Source organism: Eumetopias jubatus, unplaced genomic scaffold (genome assembly GCF_037043125.1).
Source record: "Eumetopias jubatus isolate StellerSeaLion01/CBP00866 unplaced genomic scaffold, mEumJub1_p1.0 scaffold_1, whole genome shotgun sequence".
NCBI lineage: Eukaryota > Metazoa > Chordata > Mammalia > Carnivora > Otariidae > Eumetopias > Eumetopias jubatus.
In genome coordinates this window covers 64,947,482-64,968,289 of record NW_028274807.1, presented here as the reverse complement: position 1 = coordinate 64,968,289, position 20,808 = coordinate 64,947,482, and the positions used below count along the sequence as shown (strand labels likewise).

At 46.7% G+C, this 20,808-nt stretch overlaps 1 protein-coding gene across 1 annotated transcript in view; it reads left to right on the top strand.

The window, feature by feature from the left end:
• The window catches only part of FSTL1 (follistatin like 1), a 52,264-nt gene that overhangs the window by 22,465 nt on the left and 8,991 nt on the right, over nucleotides 1-20,808 (top strand). The window contains exons 3-7 of the mRNA XM_028110708.2: nucleotides 10,950-11,054; nucleotides 13,082-13,211; nucleotides 14,516-14,548; nucleotides 15,886-16,016; nucleotides 19,768-19,886. Of these exons, the coding sequence (XP_027966509.1) occupies nucleotides 10,950-11,054; nucleotides 13,082-13,211; nucleotides 14,516-14,548; nucleotides 15,886-16,016; nucleotides 19,768-19,886 (518 nt within the window). The remainder of the gene's footprint in view (nucleotides 1-10,949; nucleotides 11,055-13,081; nucleotides 13,212-14,515; nucleotides 14,549-15,885; nucleotides 16,017-19,767; nucleotides 19,887-20,808) is intronic.

Here is a 20,808-nt window from a genome sequence, read left to right as displayed (position 1 = left end):
CCATTTCCATCCTCCATTGCTCTCCTGTCCACCTCACCTCCCCCCCCGACACACACCCCCCAATGTCTTTCTGTGGGTCAAAGACAATCTCTCATTCGGGAAATTACAGGCTGAATATTTATGGCCTGGTGGAGAAGGGAGGGGTCTTTAGGCTATTCCCCCCACCCCCCCAAAAAAACTGATCCTGAAAGGAGGCAGCCCCAGGAGAGGAATTGGCCCAGGGGGCTGTCTTTCTGCCCCTGCTCTAGGTCCTTAGGGCAGTGTGGCTCAGTTGCTCTTAGATACTTCCAACAAAGGTTGATGGTGTGGCACAATGTACTCTGCCTGGACCTGTGAAAGACTTTAGAACACAGACTTTAAAGCCTTGTCCTCTAGGAACTTACAGTTCATCTGGGAAGACAAAATCTGCATAATCAATTACATTTTTAAAAAAGTGACCAAATGAGTTTGTACAGAGAAGAATGAAAGTTTAGAGATGGAAGGAGGAGCTCATAACACTCAAGAGGAAAAGGTCACTGAGGATGGAGTTGTGTAACTTGAGCTGACCCTTGAAGGACAGGAAGAATTTGTGTAATTCAGACAATAAATCAGACTTCCCAGATGGTGACATTGTTTTTTTAGCTGGTCTTGTGGGACATTCTCTCATTCTTTGCCCATTTTAAAGTTAAAGAAGCATCTAACAATACTTCACGGTGCTGACATTTTCAAAGGGTAATGAGTTTTCATTTCAAAATGTAAGACCTCAAGAGCCCTGTGCCCTTTATTTTAGTCTGCTGCAGTTACCTGCTCTACTCACAGATACCTCCTGAAGTGAGGTTTACTGGAGGTGAGGAGGTCAAGGATCTTGAGGCCACATAAACAATGAAATCACCCAGGACACAGGAAGACTGAATCACTGCCAAAGACCTTGTTAAATACGGCCAAGTAGATGTCATAGATGACAGTGTCAGGCATCTGAATCAGTGCCAGGTCATGTGAACCACCTTGGGGAACAGTGAGTTAACTTTCAGTTTTAGGGGGAGCCGTATGCAAATTGGGATTATGGAAAGGAGCGGTATACATGGAGACTGTTCTCCAGCTTGGGGCAGGTACCCCCGTTCTCTGCACACTGGATTTCTTCCCTAGTATGTGATATCAGGAACTACCCAGAGTCTACCTAAATTCAGTAGAACCCAGGGCAAAAGGGGTGGAGAGAACTTGTAGCTCTTAGCCTATATCCATCTCTTAGGCCTTCTACCAAAGCATAGAAGGAATAAATCCTACATTCCACTCAGAAGTTCAAAGAATGTGAATCGTGTTTGGTTCAGTGCTTGGGGAAGCTTGGGGAGGTGGAGGGCTGGCTTGGGATGGAGTGCTGGGGATGTGTGGGGATGTGTGGGGATGTTGGTCTGATGTGCCTGGCACTATAGGGGACATTTCCAAAACGTTTTCTCGGAGGTCTCCTATAGCTGCCCTAGAGCTCCTCCTTCCTTAGTGGAGGGTCCTGGGATTTAGGTGTGTGGGTATTGTTTTGTTTTGTTTTTAACTTTTAATCAACCATTTGCCTTGAACTACATGTGGAAATAATTAGAGCATGGATGCTGAGTAAATGTGAGCCCTGGCAGTCCCAGACATACTTCAGTGACAGGTTCTTGGCAGGAATGAAGAATTGTGAATCTCATGTGAATTTCCTTTAGCCATTCTCTCCCTTTTCTTCTTGCAAGGCAAACACAAATAGAATAAAAATGTCATTAATGGCATTCAAAAGGAGTAGAGGGTTCCAACCAGTCAACCAAGAGTGAAATCAGGCCACTCAATTGGGGTCCCATTACGGCTCCTCTGATTTCCTGTCATGACCCAGGAGGGAATGAAAAAGCATTGCTTATGAAAATTCTTTGACTGCAAAAGCCAACTTTAATTCCACCACCAAAACTCAGCAAAAACCTGAAGCACTCAATAGAAGGCTCTATACATAACCAATCTTTAGTTTGGGGGTCTAGGTTAACTTCCTTGGGAGATTAAAGTTTTAATACTCAAGAACATCTGAAATGGCAAATGTCTGTGCTTTCTAGTTAAGAGACTCTTAATAGTTTAAGGGACTTGGGCATCATCTACAATTCTTTCCTTTTATAGATGGGGAAACGGAGGCCCAGAGAAGTCGGGCACCTTCCCCTAAGTCACACAGTGTGGAGGCAGAGAGAGATATGTCCAGGGCCTCTCTCCAGGTTCCTGTATCAGTTCTCCTTCCATAGGACCTCACCGCCTCTGTCTGGTCTGGCTGTTCAGGTTTCGGCAGAGGTTTAAAAAAAAAATTTTTTTTTTTTTTTTTTGCTGTTTCATCCCAACATTTGCCAAATCATTTCTCATACAGTGGCATTCATCATCCATTTCTTGGAGCTCTCTAGACATCCTGATTTTGCTCCTAGTTTTCTCAATGTGCCTGCCCTGCTTTCTTGGCTGCTTTGCCCTCAGAGTCCTCATAACAGTCGTGCAGGCTGTTCACTGCTAGAGGAGGTGAAGGGGGCTGAAATCAACCTGCGCTGCTTGCTGAGCCCTGTAACCTGGTCCGGGTTCACATCTGCCTAGAGGGGAAGGCACCTTTGCTGGCTTGCAGAAAGCCCCCAGGTGGTCTGCTGGCAGCCTCTTCTTCCTGCTCCTTGGCCACCCTCAGCCCTCCATTCCCACCCTTGCTTCCTGAGCTCATTTGTTCCCTTGACCCTGTTTCTCACTCTGACATGGATCATGTCCAGACGTGCTTCTCTAGTCGTTTATTTTCAACTGTCGGTGAGATGTTGTACTGTCCCCCCAGACTTAAGTCCGTTACTGACTCATCATCGCCGACCCCTCCCCCACTCGGCCTCTGCCGGGTCTCTGACTCTGGAAGACACACTGCCAACCTTCAGGCTCTCAAAGCCAAGGATCTTGGCAGTTCCCTGGATTCTCACCTTCCTCTCTTCTATCTGGTTTGTTGCCAGATCTCATTCTTTAGAATTTTCTCCTGAATTCCCTCCTTTCTCTGTATCCATGCCACTACCATACATGAGACTTTCATCATCCCAGGCACTTTCTACCCAGTTTCCTTTTCCTGCCAGTTCTGCCTCACCCACTTCTTCCCATGTACCACTGCCGAACTGGTCTTGAGACCCTCCTGCTCAAAAACCTACAGTTTTTCCATCCAGATCCTACCATTTTTTAGGGCTCAGCTCACGTCCCCTCTCATCCATGAAGTCCCATCTCCTGGAGTCGGCAGCCCCCTCTACTCAGTATTGCACTGATCTGCGTTTGTGAGTTTCATTGCCCCGACGAGGTTGGAGACTCCTGAGAAGGTAGAGGCCACATCCTGTCCTCCTTTCAGGTTTATTACATGAAACTTGCATCACACTATTCACAGGCTGTTATCATTCATGATTTTTTTTTTAAAGATTTTATTTATTTATTCATGAGAGACAGAGACAGAGAGGCAGAGAGAGAAGCAGGCTCCCAAGGAGCAGGGAGCCCGATGCGGGACTCGATCCCAGGACCCCGGGATCATGACCTGAGTCGAAGGCAGACGCTCAACCATCTGAGCGCCCTCAGGCGCCCTCATTCATGATTTTTTTTATAGGCATTTATCAAATATGCTGTCTAGTGGATTTTAATTCCTTGCCCTGGCCTTTACTGAAGAAGACTGTAAGACTATCCATACCCCCTACATTGCCCTTTAAAGTGGACAAATCATAGGCAGATGGTTGGAGAATGGAAAATGAATACCATGATCAAACCTAACAGACTAATTCAGGGCAAAAAGTGGTTTGACTTAAAAGGTCCCACCAAGGAATTCTAAAGAAACTGAAGGGTAAAACTGTACATAGGGGCCTTACCAAAAGCACTTCCTAGGAAGACTGACAGGATATCTTGGAAACTCCAGGGATCACTGTGAGAACTGTAGACAGATCCTGGGGAGCCTGGTAAACCCTGTCAGTGTGGTTTCACTGATGTGCCTAAGTTGGGGAGACAGCATGGCACTCCACAGGGACACCAAGTGCATCACTGTGACCCATGCTCTGAAAGCATGAGAGCAGAGGCGCCCTCCTGAGGTGCTGGAGTCAGAGCCTCCTCACTGCCAACAGGGATGAAACCAGACCTCATAGACCCATGTGCAATTTTTCTCAGTCCTGGGTGAAAGGGCCTAACATATTTCCACCTCTGTGTTTACTAAATGCTGCGGTACTTCTACTATGACTAGCCAAGTCCCTCACAGAAAACTGAGCTTAGCCTTACATAAACCAAGCATCTAGTTTGCCATGCTGGGGCTGGGCCACCTCAAGAAAGACCTAAGTATATGGAGTGGGAAGCATTCCAGAGATGGTGAATGTGCAGCTGGGAAAGTGAGGGAACTTCCCTATGAAGGTGGCAGTTTAGATCCTTCAGTCTGACAAGGCAAACACAGAGAATGCAGAATCCTTAAGACAATGGTTACGGTAAACAGCCTTGTCCCATTGGAAATTTGAAAGTAGTAATTTCTAGACACACAATACATTATCACGTAATGAGAAGAAAATGTCAGGAACATGTTAATCCCATAAGATAGAAGCTAAACATAGAAATTATATAAAAGGGACTCCTGGGTGCCTCAGTCGGTTAAGTGTCTGCCTTCAGCTCAAGTCAGGATCCCAGGGTCCTGGGATCGAGCCCCGCATTGGCTCCCTGCTCAGCGGGGCGTCTGCTTCTCCCTCTGCCCCTCTCCCTACCACTGTGCTTGTGTACTCTCTCTCCCTGATAAATAAATAATTTTTTTTAAAAAAAATTAATACAAAGGAGAATTAGGTAGTTCTTAAATCCATAATAGATTTTTGATTTTTTTTATCTTAAAACTAATCCCCTTGGGGTGATTCATCCCTTATTTTGATGTCATGAAAGCCAGCCACACATTCCCCCAAACATCCTGAGTGCCACTGTCACTGGTTGCTGACATTGACACTAACTTGAATTCTCCCCACCCCTGCAGTGAAATTTAATGTAAAAAACATTTATTGTGGATTTTCTCAGGCAGGGCACTGTGGTAGGTGTGTCAGAAGCCAAAATGTGCAGGCACTTGGAGTTCACTTGAGATAAGCTATATGTGTATAAAACATTAAAGAGGGCTCTAATAGACTAAAGGCCGCAAAGCCTTCTTGCTTATGAAGAAAATAATAGGGTAGGTGGAGAGTCAGATTTATTGTGAGCTAATTAAGCTTTAGTTTCAGACCTTACTCACAAGGCCAGTTTTGCAGTCATAATCGTGTATTGTTTTTCTCAGGAGGGCCCCTCAAATCGTTTAAGCTTCAGGGTCCATTGGACCTGGATGTGGCCCTGGTGCATTCTCCTTGAGGTGAGGGACACATCTAGGGATGCCCACTGACCCTGCAGATGCAGAGGCTCCTGTCACGTGCTTCAGAACAGCTGCTAGAAATCGCCTTCCACCTCTTTCCTTAGCGCAGGTGCGATGCAGCAAGATACTCCTTTTCAGAGCAAAAGAATCAGAGAGACTGGAACAAGGTCACATGGCGCTCCAACTAGATCTCAAGGTCTGGAAGAGGTTTGGCGCTCTCACGCCTGTGCTACTGGGTTCCAGTCCAGAATGCCGCCTGAGAGCCGCCAGCGTCCCACCCTGGGCCCCACCCAGGCCTCCCCCGGCTCTCCCCAGTTCTGTGAATTCCTTTGTCCCAAGCTCCAGCGTGCTCAGCGTATCTGAGGGGCCCTGGTGTTCCTGTGAAGTTTCCATGACTAATTCTGGCAAAGCAAGGAGGGCCTTTCTCCTGTCAACAAAGCCACTTGTCACAAAATAGTGCCCAGTGGAGCCAAAATTCCACCTTGGCATAAGTAAGGCGGTTCTGTTTTGTTTTGTTTTTTTTTTTTAAAGAAAGTTGGGAAGGAGGAAAAGGATGGAGGGTACAGAGCCGATCCAGTTCACTTTAGTGAAATGATGATATATTAAGCTGACAGTTTTATGGTTTTGCTTATAAGCTCCCTCCCCTGCCAAAGCACACTGTTCTTCCAGAAATTGTTTGACTTTAGAAGACTTTTTTTTTTAAACATTCTAAGTGTAGTTTGTGTTCAGACTTAATGCTGGTCGGCCCGGAGACTCAGACACACCATCACCTCTTCTGGTGGTTTTGCAAATAACTTGCTTTTCACTTTGTTTGCAGAGGATCTTTTTTAATTGCAAAACTAATTTATTTTTTTAGACCTTGGATCCATAGCAACACCTTTTCTAACTTTGATTTGTAATGAGGCAAAGTAGTTTGTGGAAAGAGGGGTGGAATTAAAGTCTGGAGACCTTAGGCCAGGACCCAGCTCTGCAACTGTGAGTGCTTGGACCAGTCACATGTAGCTCTGAGCCTCAGTTTCTTCTTTATCATTGGATGTTAAGTCTGGAAGTGCCTTAGCGGTAACCCCTGCCTGCTTATCCTATTAAATTAAAAATGATAGTGAAAATTACAGACTAATTGAAATTGCTGTACTAGTATAAAGTATTATTATCATGCAATGGCTAACAGTTGCTCAGGGAGAAAGTTTTTCCCCTAGTAAAAGTTAGCAATGTTCCCAGTCAGTCTTTTACCACGGGGAGTTTGCACTGTGAAGTTTAACCATGAAACCAAAGCCCCAGAGCATGGTTTGCAATGTGTAATGAAAATGACATAGAAGCAGGTCAGAGAGATGGTGCAGAAAGTCAAAGCTGGAAACCCAGTGTTTCTCCACTGGAAGCAAGTATTTTGTTGACTTCTATCAACATATCAGTGTCCACACTTCCAGAACAGGCCCGCCTCCCCAGCCCCATTCAGTTAATCACATTTTCACAAGTACCCTTAGACTTAGGGGTTTGTACACCTGTGACCTCCCACTCCTAGAGCAAATTCATATGCCAATGTGGTTATCTATTCATAGATGACATTCTCATATAGCCCTGGGACCTAATTCCTAAAAGCACTGCCTTGCGCTGGGGCCTCTCCCCGGCCCCCGTAGCTGTCCCCTCTGCGCACAGCTCCCTCCCTTGACTGTTCCCTGTAAGGGAATACTGAGGCCCCAGGCTCAGGTCCTGACTCCGCTCTCCCCCATTATGTGGCCTCTGTATGTCACAGAGCTTTGCTAACTCTCGAATTCCTCCCCATCTGTTAGATGGGACTAAAAATATGGAAACTTGTACAGACGTTGTGAGGACAGAGATAGCTGTGAAGAGCCTCACTCAGTTGTAGGGGCTCTAATTAGTATTAGCACTGGACCCTAGGCCCTTGTGATCCCCACTAGATCATGACCTTCCACCTGGCAGGTTCCCCTGTCTCCAGCCGCTCCCATCCAGGCTGCCCTGCACTTCGGGTCAGAATTTCTGAGGTGGAAGGGACCAGACACAAATTAATATTGCAAAGCACCACATTCTCCATGTCACCTGCTGTCCTGCCTCTTTTCCGCCTCACTCGCCACACCCCTCCCCACAAGGCAGCCACTGATTGCCCCGTCCCTGGAGCAGGAACATGTTTATACCATATGCATCTCCTCTCAAGATGTTCTTCTCCTGCACTCAGCAGAGGGGTAAGACCACCTACCATGCCAGAGAACTTTCTAGGAACCTCAGGGGTGCTCCTGACATCCTATTCCCCAAGAACATAGGGCTTGGAGAGGGGCTTTCCATGGTACAAAAAGGCCACCTCTAGGTAGAAAATGTTCATTGTTGTTTTCCGTGTGAAAGCATGCCTGTGAATGGGAAGAACTGGGGAGGTTGGAGGGTTTCAGGTAGAGCATTCTCTCCCAAGTGGGCAAAAATCCTGCTGCCTGTGGCTCTACGGTGCTCGCCCACCTCCTGCCCCACAGCTCGCAGGCTGGGAGGGTGGAGCTGCGGGAGTCCAGGCGGCATTTCCGCATTGCGGCGTCGGGTTCTGCGAGACAAAGAGAGAGATTGCCACCTATCGACAGATGTGCCACCTGCAAAGAGGGATGCCTGTGTGACTAGCGCGGCCCCCCTTTCTCTCTGGTCTTAAACGGAAGAGGAGGCGGGTTGTTAGCCCTTGGTTTTTTCCATTCAGTCAGACCTCCCGCTCTCAGTATTATCATTTCGGGGTAACAGAGGCTGGGTAGGGACGTGACATCCGAGGTGGGAACAGCGCTCAGTGGGGAAATTGAATGAGAGGCAGTAACCACGGCAGCTCTCAGCTGTGGGGCGGGCACGCTGCTGCAGGCAGTATATCTCCTTTATGGGCTCACACACCCCTCGCGGGGATGAGTGGTCCCATTTCACACGTGAGGAAACTGAGGTCTAAAGAAAGTACCTTGCCCATGGCCATGGCAAGTAGGGAGCCGAGGTGGGATGTAGGAATTCAAATCTAGCTCTCCGACACACTTGGAAGCACCTTCTCACATTTGCTAGTTATGCAAATCACATCACTATCATAATCTCCTTAACCTTCAATTTTCTCACTATGAAAGTAAATCAAATATGAAGGAACTGCTTTCCCTTTGGTTGGGTGGGTTCTTAGCTCTGGCATGTTCTAGTTATTTAACCTCTAAGGCTCAGTTCCCTCATCTGTGAAATGGAGAATGTTATGATGTCTAACTCATGGTGTTATCCTAGGGCTTAAGTGAGATAACGTATAATCCAGATCATCTAGAAGAGTGCCAGGTATTGATAAATGGGAACTTACTCATCTGTTGTCTGAAGGTCCAGGTTGGAATCCTAGCTCCTCTCAGTTTTAGCTTTGGGACCTTTGGGCAAGTCACTTGACCTTTCTGATTTTCAGTTCCCTCTCCGATAAAATGAGGTTAATAATCGACATGTCCTTGCAGGGTTGTTCATACAGTGAGATGAAATCGTATGTGTGAAAACATTTTGTAAATTTGAACTGGACTGCTCAAATATGAGGCCTTATATTTTAAATAAAGAGTATCTGTTTCTTCAAATGATTTTGGAGAACTATTTCTGGAAAAATGACTTGGGTTGAATTCAACCTGGAAGTAAATTCCTCTTTATTATTCACTAAAAACAGTAACAGAAGGTAAAAGGAGCTCTGTGCGTGCCACAGGCTATTCTACAAGAAGCTCTGCTTGCTTTCAGTTTATGATGCCCTTCCAAATATACCGTTTCATCTTCACAAGGCAGGGCTGGTATTTACCCCTATTTTACAGATGAGGAGACTGAGGTTCAAAGAATTAAAGTGACTAGTTACAGATGCACAGCCAAGTGGTAAAAGGTCTGCCGGTGGAGCTGTGTACTGGTGTCTTTTGAGCGTAGGCCTGTGTCGGGGCATGCCTTTTTATGAATTTATTTGTCTGTATCTCTTGATTAGAGTGTTGCTTCATGAAGGGGAGAGAAGGTGGTCTTATCTGAGATATTTTACACTGGTCAGCAATAGCCTTTTCCTCTTCCTTTTTAGAACTGCTTTCCCTTCCCAGGCGCAGTGAGGAGGGCCCTGCCCGGAGAATATGCTTGATTTTATCTCCACTCCTGGTTTAGGAAACAACAGCGCTCCAGTCACCCCAGCATTCTGGGAATTACTTCCTCTTTTCTTCCCTGCTTGCCAGCTTTTTTGAAATCGCCTTAGCAACATCTAAAGAAGAATGGGTTTAGCAACAGCCTATGAACCAATGAAATGTGAGCATGGCCCGAGTTTCTGGACCAATGGGATCCTTGCATGACAGGCAAGATGGCTGAGGAGAGACAATAATAACCTGGAGTTCGCAAAGCAGCCTCCAGGTGGCAGCAGACCGGCTGTATTGGGCACAGCCCTCGGCTCTCAATATCTATTTTGCTTTTTGTTTTCTTTGACCTCTTCTTGGATGTGAAACATTTACCGACTAGGAGAGTTTTAGTATTACGAGCTTTGTGGGTGTGAGTTGTCTGCACGACATGGTAGACATGGTCTGAAGGGTGGAATCTGAGGTCCCCCCTCTGTCTTTACTGACCCCTCCACAGCTCCTGCCATCTTTGTTGGTTTTGTCAGTTAGTGCTACCCCGGTGGGCGGGGGCGGGGAGGCCTGTGGTGACTGCCTGCTCAGCAGTCAGAGGCTGGAGGAATCACATTCTCCTTTGTTCAACCACCACTGCTGCTGGCCTGCATGACACCTGAGGTGGGGCTGCTTTTTAGCCACCAATTAATGTGAGAGAAGGAATGTGTCACCGACAGATTAGTGCCTACAGCCAGTCTCATTTCAGTGCAATAGACTGGGACCATTCCCTGCCTGCAGGTTCTGCTGAGGACGTCTAAACAAGAATGTCTGACCACAAGTGGTTTGAGGATAATTCTACTGTCTGTCGGGTGGTTTGGCCCTCTTGGTCTTGAAGCTAGGGGCAGATGTGGACGGGGGCTGAATAAGACCATACTGAATAATAGCAAATCCGTGTTCCCGATGGTTTAGCTATCCTTCTTTTGCCTTTCGAAACACCACCCAGTGAGATTTTGGTCCTTCCGACAGCCATGTTTCTCTCACGTGTCTCTATTTCTGTCTGGCTTACTCTTCTCATCCTTCAGGAGTTCGTTAAGGCATCCTATCTTCAGAAATCCTCCCTTGATTCTCGCCCTCCTTCTCCCTTCCGGCTCCTGGTGTTCCTGTTGCTGCACCTCCGTGTTGCTTTCTAAATCTCTATTTGGGAGCTTCCTCAGAGAGTCGCGGAGCTTCTTGAGGACAGAGTCTGCCTTTATAGCTCTTTACTGTAGTGTTGAAATATCAGGGGTGTTGAGTAACCATTTTTAAAAGAAAGGAAGCACATAAGAAAGAGTCTCTTGCTCTTTAAGAAACGATCTGAGGGACTCCGAGGTAGCCGGGCCTGGGCCGGAGCAGTGCTAGCAAGTCCGGGGCTGGCTCTTGGGGATGGCTTCTAGCTGTTTCAGGAACTTTCAACAACCATGAGCTGCAACTCCAGACCAAGACCTGAGTCTGGAAAGTAACTGCCACAACCATTGGCTTATGCCATGACAGGCTCTTCTCCGTGACGTGGTTTCCTTTATGATTTTGTGTTTTAGGACGAACTCAGGAGCAAATCGAAGATCTGTGCCAATGTGTTTTGTGGAGCCGGCCGGGAATGTGCAGTCACAGAAAAGGGAGAGCCCACCTGCCTCTGCATTGAGGTAAGCCCTGAGATCAGGAGCCAGAGGACAATAGCCAAGGCCAAATGGCTACCTTGCTGGAGCTGCTAGTCAGCAGGGCAGGGCCAACAATTTCATCACCTTTATAAAAAGCATACCATGTCTATCTGAAGAACAAGGGATTTTCATCCCAGAAGTTAAAAACCAAATGTGAATGCAGGGATATTCTTTTTTAAAAAGATGTTTAGTTTTAAGTCAAAATTTTAATAATGCTTTATATAAGTCAAATAATACAGACATTTGTATAAACATAAAATTCATAATCTTCCCCATAACCCTCAAATCCGATTAGTCTGAAATGACCAGTGTTAACAGTTCAATATATATTATTCCACTTGTTTTTCTATGCTCCTATAAACATATAGGGTCCCCCCTATTTTATACAAAAATGGAAATAAATATTTTGTAATAGCATCATGTTTATGTAGTAATTTTCCCATAGGTGGACATTTAGGTTGTTTCCTGAGTTGTTCGCCACTACAAACAATAACATCCTTGTGCAAATATCCTTACATGCTGCAGCCTTTATTTCTATAGGATTGATTCCCACTCAGGGCTTGCCAAGTCAAAGGATATGCACGTTTTTAGAAAACTACTAGATGAAATGAAGTTTTTTTAGGAATTTTCGTTTGTTTGTTTTTAATGAGGTTTAAAAAGCAACGTGAGCTTTTGAGAAATACTTTTTTTGTAAGCAGGTTTCTGACAACTTCTCACTCTTCAGACAAACATAAATACCTTCCTTCCCCTTTCTGTCAAACCAACAGAAGCCTAGAAATATATTTGCCTTTATGCAAATAAATACACCTAATGTAGTCCCCAGGTGAAGGATCTGATCCATTGTCTCAGAAGGGAAGTCCCCCAACTTAGAAACATGAAAACCAGATCCACTGGGAACCCTAGGAGGCTCTCCCCAGAGGTGTCGCTGTCCACTGTGTGATGACATGAGCCTGTACTTAGAGTCAGGAAACCTGCTGTGTAGTCTCACCTTGACCACATATATTTGTGTGATTTCGAGCAAATCAGTTTCCACTGGATGCTGCAAAGACAAGAGACTATGTTTGCCCAGCATGTAGAACTTTTAGTAAGAATTCAGTAATAAATATTGGTTAAATGAAGTTTGTCTTCCTAAACATTGGTATTTTCATCTAAAATTTTCATCTAAAAGCAGGGCTGCCTTCCAGCTCCAGTGTTCTGTGTTCCTTCTTACCACATCTGGTCTTTCTGGCTTTGGTGCCTTCATTAAGGCTGAGCTGAACTTGCTTCCCCCTTACCATCTTTCAAAAACCGCAGACGTCTAAAGAAACCAAGCTTGCCTGTGACCATGGTCCTTTAAATAGCCAGCATAGAACCGAGTTGCCAAGTGAACTTTAGTCCATTTCCCTGTCCATAACGATTCTCTGCAATACTTCACAAAGACCAGCATCCCCAGCCCTGCCTCACAACAGCCCTTGCGAGATCAGGAGGAAAACAAAATGGCCCCCAAATACTACACAAAGTGAGAGAGCAAACATCCTCCTAGTTAAACCCCAGAAGAACTGAAGCACTGGGTGTATGTGTGTGTGTGTGTGTGCGCGCACACACACGCACCTGCCTGTCATTCTCCACATCCCCCGCTCTCAGCTCTGGCTCTTGTGTCTTAGAATGTTGGTGTTTTAAGGGACCTGAGATCATCCAAAGACATCACATGACTTTCTCCAAAGTGAGCTTTAAAGTACTTGTCTAGAGCGTCCAGATTCCTGACTTCTAATAAAATGCCCTTCCTGCTGATTCGCTAGGGTCAGGGTGGTCTACTCGAGTCTTCACTGAATGAAAGAGATGGCCCTGAACCGGGATCAGCACAGTGGGCCATGCAGGGCTGTAAAATGATGGGGTGCCTCCAAGGCTGCACGGAGTAGAGTCACTGATGCCAGAGCTGAGGCTCCCTCCAGGATGTAGCCACAAGGTGCATGTGCGCGCGTGCGCGTCCTGGCACCCTGACCACAGAGACCTCCTCCTCGGGTCTGTTTCAGCAATGCAAACCTCACAAGAGGCCTGTGTGCGGCAGCAACGGCAAGACCTACCTCAACCACTGTGAGCTGCATCGAGACGCCTGCCTCACTGGATCCAAAATCCAGGTCGATTATGATGGACACTGCAAAGGTAAGGAGTGCTGTTACCACCATCTCCCAGCTCCAGCCAGAGGAGCCATGGGATGCAGCAGTGTGGCCTGGCTTCCCACACTTCTTTCCACTGGGCCACAGCACCCAAAGCCACAGAGACCACCCAGCTACTTGGAGATGCATGCTCTTGCGCTCATGAGCCTACTGGCTTTGCCCTGAATCCTGGCTTTGCCCAGACCTGTGCCCAGGGTTTCCTGCATCAGACTCCCAGGGGAGCTTCCAGTACTGTCTGCAGTGCATAGGGAACCACATCAATAATCAACAATAATAAGGAAATGTTTAAATGAACTCTATGCCTTTTTAAAAAGCAGGTGAATTTCACTTTTTTTTTAAAAATATTTTATTTATTTATTTGACATACAGAGAGAGAGAGAGACAGAGTGAGCACAAGCAGGGGGAGTGGCAGGCAGAGGCAGAGGGAGAAGCAGGCTCCCCACAGAGAAGGGGGAGCCCGATGCGGGACTCGATCCCGGGACTCCGGGACCATGACTTGAGCCGAAGGCAGTGGCTTAACCAACTGAGCCACCCAGGCGCCTGTGAATTTCACTTTTTATTTATTTTTTAAAGATTCTATTTATTTTAGAGCGAGAGTACGGTAGGGTGGGGGCAAAGGGAGAGGGAGAGAGAGAATCTCAAGCAGACGTCACGCTGAGCACAGAGCTCGACACGGGGCTCGAGCTCATGACCGAGATCATAGCCTGAGACAAAACCAGGAGTCGGATGCTTAACCGACTGAGCCACCCAGGCACCCCAAATTTCACTTTTTAAATTTGGGCACCTCTCAGCTCTGGTCTATATATTTCCCCTATTTTGCACTCAAACCATTGCCAGTAGGGTAAGAGGGAGGGGGTCTTAAGCTCATTGCTAATTAGACACAAGCTCCCTGCCGAGCCACAGTCCCACTCAGCCCCTCCCAGCCTGAACTGCCCTGGTGAAACAAGAAACTGTTTCCACATGTGGGTCTCCACTCCATTTTCCTCTCTGTAATGATTCCATGTGAATTCTCAAAGTCCCAGCCACCCATCCCCACCCCTCAACCTAACAGGAGGAGGTATGAGACCAGGAAGGCTGACTCAGTGGCCCAAAAATGTCAAATAGAGCCGGGAAGAAAAGATCTCCATACTTAGGCCCTGGAAGAAGGAAAGGAGACAGGGACCCAGGACAAAATGATGAAAAGATTGTAAGCGGCCCCCTTAACGTGGGATGATTGTAATCCGAGCAGAATACACAGAAATGTTCTTTTGTCTTCACTTGGCCTTACACATTTTCTCCTTTGTCTTGCAGAGAAGAAATCCATAAGTCCATCTGCCAGCCCAGGTGAGAGCCTGTTTTTTTCTCCAGGGTGCCTTTTAGGGAAGAAATTCTTTTTGTGAGGGAATTTTGTGTTTCACATTCCTTGCTGAAGCTCACAAGATGTGTGTGTCAGAACTTGTGACCCAGAACTGGTCACTCCTCAACATAGCTCAGAAAAGTGGCAAAACTGCTTTTTTTTGTGTGTGTGTGTGTGTGTGTGCTTGACATTTGAAGTGGCTGGTTGAGTCAGAATGTTGGCTGTGTTTTCCGTTTTTGCTGAGTAGTGATTGCATTAAAAGGACAGGAAAGCCACTGAATCCTTCCTTCGATGCTCTGTAAGATAGGCTGATGGCACAGGACTAGCAGAATCAGAAGGCACAACTTTTTTTTGAAAGGAGATAATTGGAAATGCCAGTAGGACTTTTTCCATGGTTTTCCATGGTTTTCCATGAATCAAAATTAAAATTTCATCATTATAGTTACAGAACCTCTAGCATATGCTTTTCCTTAGATCTTTACAATAATCTTGTGAGGTAGACCTTATTGTAATGACCTCATAGATGAGGAAATCGAGGCTCAGAGAAGTTAAGTGAATTTCCCAGCATTAAACAGCTTGGAAGTGGCAGCCCAGATTTCCATTCCCCTGCTCAGGGCCCTTATCACATCCCACTGTGTGTTGTCTTCTAGGAATCTCCACTTGCCAAAGCTCTTCCTTCCCTGTCCCCCATCTACCCAACTCTCAGTCCCACCTGTTACTGCCAAGTGTCTTGAAACAGCTGTCCAGAGCAGGGTTTCAGCATGGCCCTTTCTTGACCTTGTTTTCTGTGTTTTAGAACAAAGGATAATTCAGACAGTGTAAAATTTTAAGTGGGAGAGTTTTGATAGACCCAGTTGGTAAGAGGAAAAAGCTATAGAGAGAGAATGTAAAATCTGGTGGCATGAAGGATTATAATGTGCTCCTTCATGCACTTACTATTTCAGCTCATCTGTGAGCCAGGAGAGCTGTTTATTGATTGATAGATTTTTTCCCCCTTAGCTTCCTGAAGTTAATGAAAATGTCCTTTATTTTTCTGCCGATGTTTTTCTCACCTAAGCAACATAGTCTCTCTTTTCAATATTCTCAATTCTTACAAGTTTTTTAGAAACATAAGCTTGAATCCTGGTTTGGTCACTTTCCAGTTGTCTATCTATCCTGGGTTGACTCCTATAAAATGTGTGTGATAATTTTGTGTCCCTGGAGTGCTGTGAAAATTCAATGAGCTGTCGCATGCAGAGCCCCAGGCACTGAACCTCCCATGTAGGGATGCAGGGTGACCTTGGGGTTCTCACCACTCAGCTGATCTCCCTCCCCTTTCCTGCAGTTGTTTGCTATCAGTCCAACCGCGATGAGCTCCGGCGTCGCATTATCCAGTGGCTGGAAGCAGAGATTGTTCCAGATGGCTGGTTCTCTAAAGGCAGCAACTACAGTGAAATCCTAGACAAGTACTTTAAGGTAATCCAGAATTGGGGTCAAAGACTCTTCAGCCACAGACAAAGGGAGACTTCCTCTCCCACTGCCTGATCACATCTTCCCACCATTCCATGAAGCTATGACATTTGCTTGCTGACCAGCTTGACCAGTGGGATTCCAGCAGTAAAGCCTTTGGGACCTAATGCACATGTATATGGCCAGGCTGTATCCCCCTACCCCATACGTATCTCCCTACCCTCTACCTCACAGAGCTGGCTGTTGATACAGTGTACCTTCTGATCTCACCCAGACCCAGGCATTTCCCACCCAGCTTGACATTTCTCCGAGTCCTTAACTTGATCGTCTCTGGCCTGTGGAGCTCCTTATCACCTGAGAAGAGTCCACGGACTGGCATTCCATGGGTCCAGGATTCTTCATGAACCTAGATATTGCTTGTCCCATCACTTAGTTTAAGAGACAGGTTGTTCCAATTAGGGGCAGGAGAGATGCTGCTTTGATAAAAGTCGGAAATAGTAGTTAGCAATGAGTAGGGCTTGCATGGCATGGAGATTTTTCAGATAGCCTAAGACATTGTTAGAAGAAGCAGTTAAGGACACTCTTCCAGCTGACTGACAAGACACAGACACACACTTATGTACATCACACCCAAAGATAAAAATACCATAAGCAGAAGCATGCACACCACACACACATCCCACATACAGAGATGCACACCCCACACAGAGACACAGCCTCCTCATAGACACACATTCAGATACCCACATTGCCACAGAAGTAAAAAACCCCCTTTACTTACAGACACACATCTCTAGGTAGATGCCCTCAGATGCTCACCCACGGATGGACATGTTCCCACGTGTCTCCAGGGCCTCCTGTCCCAGGCCATAACCAGCCTGGACTCACAAGCAACCCCAGACACATAAGGGATTTCTCGGTGGTTCTGTGGCCATCACATGTGGTCAGAACCAGGCTGGTCTGTGGATTCCTCTTCCTAACTGACTTTATGGACCCCACAGATGGAGAAATACTGGATTGGGTATTTTGGTCATTTAAGACTTCGCTTGTGTTCCTGTCTTTAGCAAGTTGTTTCTCCTGAGGCAGAAAGTATGTCTCTCTGGGTTCCACATGTTTGAGATCACACCTGGCACAGCTCTTCTCAGGCTATCCTCTGTCTCACTCCACCAGCATTACAGAGCCCTTGGGGCAGAGGGTAGTTCCTCATCTCGAGAGAAACACATGATAGTGCAAAGACAGGAGAGTCACACAAGAGCAGAAAGTAACTTGAAGAAAATGGATTTTCAGAGCAGCACCTGCCAGGTTGTGTGCAGTGACTTGGCCATGGCTGCTAAGGCCCAGGAGACCCAGAACACTCTTTCCAAGGGGCCTCTTGGGACCTTGTAATCATTCCTAGTGGCCCCTTGGAGGCACCCTGCCTCAGGCATCAGTGGAACCTGCTACTGATTTGATTCCCAAGTACCTGGGCCCCATACCCCTTTCACACCTCTCCACCTGCTCCAGCAGTAACTTCTCCAATTGAGACCCCTTGAGAAAGTAGTTTCCTCTAGGGCATTCTCACTCCTAACCACAAAAGCTTGATCATGACTGACTCATACAACGCTTGCTTTTCCCAGACACTCTGGCAGTGTCCTCTGAGAAAATAGGGGTTTCACTATCCACTTTTTGGTGGTTACTGGAGTCCTGTGTGGTGCAGTCTTCAGAGGGAGGTTCCTTCTCACTAGGCAGATAACTGCCTGTTGGTGAGAGATGTGGTATCTCACAGAAACTGTTTCTGAACCAGGGACTGCCCTCCAGCCCAACTGGTATTCCTTACATCAAAATTAGTTGGAAAGAAAATCTAACCAGAACTGAGATAAGACCAAAACCAGACTCTCACTTCACCTGGTGATTCATTCATGATTTCTCCAGTGAAAGTGTAATACACCCAGGTACAGAGAGCCTGTCATGATCACATCATAGACACACGCTGGACTCCTGGTGGCAGACCCCCCCTTGGTGGCCAGGGCCACAATCGGAGCCAGATTTCTTACCTCCCTTACTCTGGGATCATGTCCCCCATCACCACAGCTGCTGTGTGTGAGCGACTGCAGGCCCCCAGGCAGTCCAGGATATTTCTGGGGCAGGTACCAAACCTCTGTTTTCCTGTGGATTCCACATACAGAGCTGGCCTGGGGAGGCCTGGTTGGTCCCTCCTGAGATGAGCGTGCAGACTGACTGGCTCTCCCCTCAGCTCCAGGCCTGGATTCTGGCCCTACTGAATGTGCAGTGTGGGCACCTAGCGCTGCCTTTTGGGAGCTGCATAGTCGCAGGTTCCTGGTGGGCCCAGGGGCCGTGTGGCCCTGGGTCTGCAGCCATGGCTGCGTGACTCTCTCATCAGGCTGTGATGGTGTTGGGGTCTGTGAGGGTTGCTTCTGTCTGTCCAGCATGTGGAACATTTAGATTCAAGAAAGTCCTGCACTGCTAAGAATGACCCCTGGCCAACCTTATTTCATTTCTCTCCATTAGTTAATCAAGCCTTCACACAGTGAAAGGCGGTTTCCTCAGGGTGGATGTACAGGGACTAGAGAACATCTGAGACCTGTTGCTAGGAATTGGGACAAGAATGACGAAAAGGCCCTAAGCAAGGGCTAGCATAGTTTTATACACACCCGGCATTGTATATACCATGGAAAGATTTACAACCTTAGAGTAGAACACATGTGACACAGGACAGTCATGGAAAGAGAGTCCCTTCTACCCGGAAGCCTAGACAGACTTTTCTTCCCAAAGCCCTTACACCATCTGGGGAGCCACCTTGAAAGTAACACGGGAATGCTGATTATTTCCCAAGGCAGCAAGACGAGGCAGCCTAGGGGAAGAATTTTTCAAAAACATTTTTCCCCCATTGGAACTATTTAGGAGAGCAGCAGTATCAACTTAGAATTTGGTAAGACCTTGACCTCGACACCCTCCTCCTGCAGTGGGGGCCTAGGCATGTTGAATGGTCCCCAAAGGCTATGGTCTAGGTTTAGCATCTTGCCAAAGAGGGGATAATGCCTGAGCTCACTGTACCCTCACCTTGTGCTCGTGGGACGTCAGCTGGGTCTTGAGGACAGCCTGTGTTCTGTAAGCCAAGGACCGTGCACACATCTGCAGTGCGGCCCCCAGCTCAGAGCAGAGGGGTGGCGGGGGGGGAGCTTTGCACCATCTCTGCCTGCAGGTTATCAATTGGGGGCCTATGCTTGCGACTTTTCACTGATGTGCTTGGTTAGGGTGCCAGTCTGAATGTTAAGCATGAGAGCAGGCCAGGGAAATCAAGCAGCAAGAAGTGGTCTTGTGACTACCAGAGTGAGCTCTGAGGGTCACCTGCATTGTTGTTCTGAAGCAGCTTGTTAGAAATATACACATATACCTGGGCTCTGCCACAGATTCTGATTCAGAATGTTGTTACATGTCCAGTGAGGTTTGAGAACAGGGTCTGGTGGCTGGCCTGCACCCAGATGTTATGTGGAGAATGTCTGCAGGGCAGTGTCAGGGATGAGGCTGCAGAGCGCCCACAGGGACCCCAGCTGCTTGCGTAAACACAGGCCTGTATCCCAGCTGCCCTTCTGAGCAAGGTCTGGGTTTGATAGGCCCTTGGTGGCCTCTGCCCACACACTTGCCCTCTCTCATCTTGGGGTGCAGGTGCCTTCTCACATCTTTAAGCGAGGGGTCAAGCTGAGAGGGAGACAGTTCTACAAAATGTTCCTGAAAGAGCTCTTCATCCCCTTTCTAGAACGTTGATAATGGTGACTCTCGCTTGGACTCCAGTGAATTACTGAAATTTGTGGAGCAGAATGAAACTGCCATCAACATCACTACCTACACAGACCAGGAGAACAACAAACTGCTTAGGTGAGTGGAGTTGAGGGGTCAGGGAGTGGTCCACGACGCGAAGGCTGGTTAGGAAAGGGGATTTGAACCCCTTCCTCCCTACAGGGAGCAGTCAGTGCAAATGAAAAGTAAAAAGCAAAATAGGAATTCTGTCCTGGTCTGTTTTGTGAACGTTATGAACTAATATATTGAGCACCCCTGGTATCTGATCAAATAGTTATTGTTTTTGGCCAGAACTTGCAAGCAATGGAATGTAATCTTAAAATAAATTATCAAGGTCACATCAGAGCAAAAGTGTTTCTGAGTACCATGGGTAATGTTTTAATGGTTAATTTTCTGAAGGAATTACCCTACTGTATTCTTTAACTGCAAGTCTAAAATAGCTTTAGTTCTGATTTTTAAGATAATTTCACATAGAGAACCCTAATTGTCACAAATGAGAGCACGTCCCTGTTCTTTTCTGATATTATTCCGGAGTAAATATTAATAAAAATTAACCCCTAAGAAACTTCTGGTGTGGTTCCAGTACATCAGCAAGAATTAAAAATAGGAGCAGCACCTCTTTTGTTCAGAAGAAATAGAAAGCATGAAGCCCAGATTCTGGAATGATTCTTTCTTAGTAGTCCAAGACCTTACAGTATAATATTTGAAAATCCTTCATATTTTGATAATTTGAAATTAAATAATATTTTACAAGTTCAATGTTTGATCTTCCTAATATCCCAGTGAAGGAGGCCTCTCTGTCCTCATTTTCCAGATGAGAAAACAGGCTCAGAAAAGTTGAAGAGCTAGCTCAAGGCTGTTTGGGTAGGAAGTGATTGAACTAGGGCTCAAATCCAGGCCAAGAGGAGCATGAGAGAACTGGGGTTCCATAAAACTTTTCCGAACATACGTTTATCTTTCTAGAATAGTGATAATGACGATGCCTGCTTGAACTCCATCA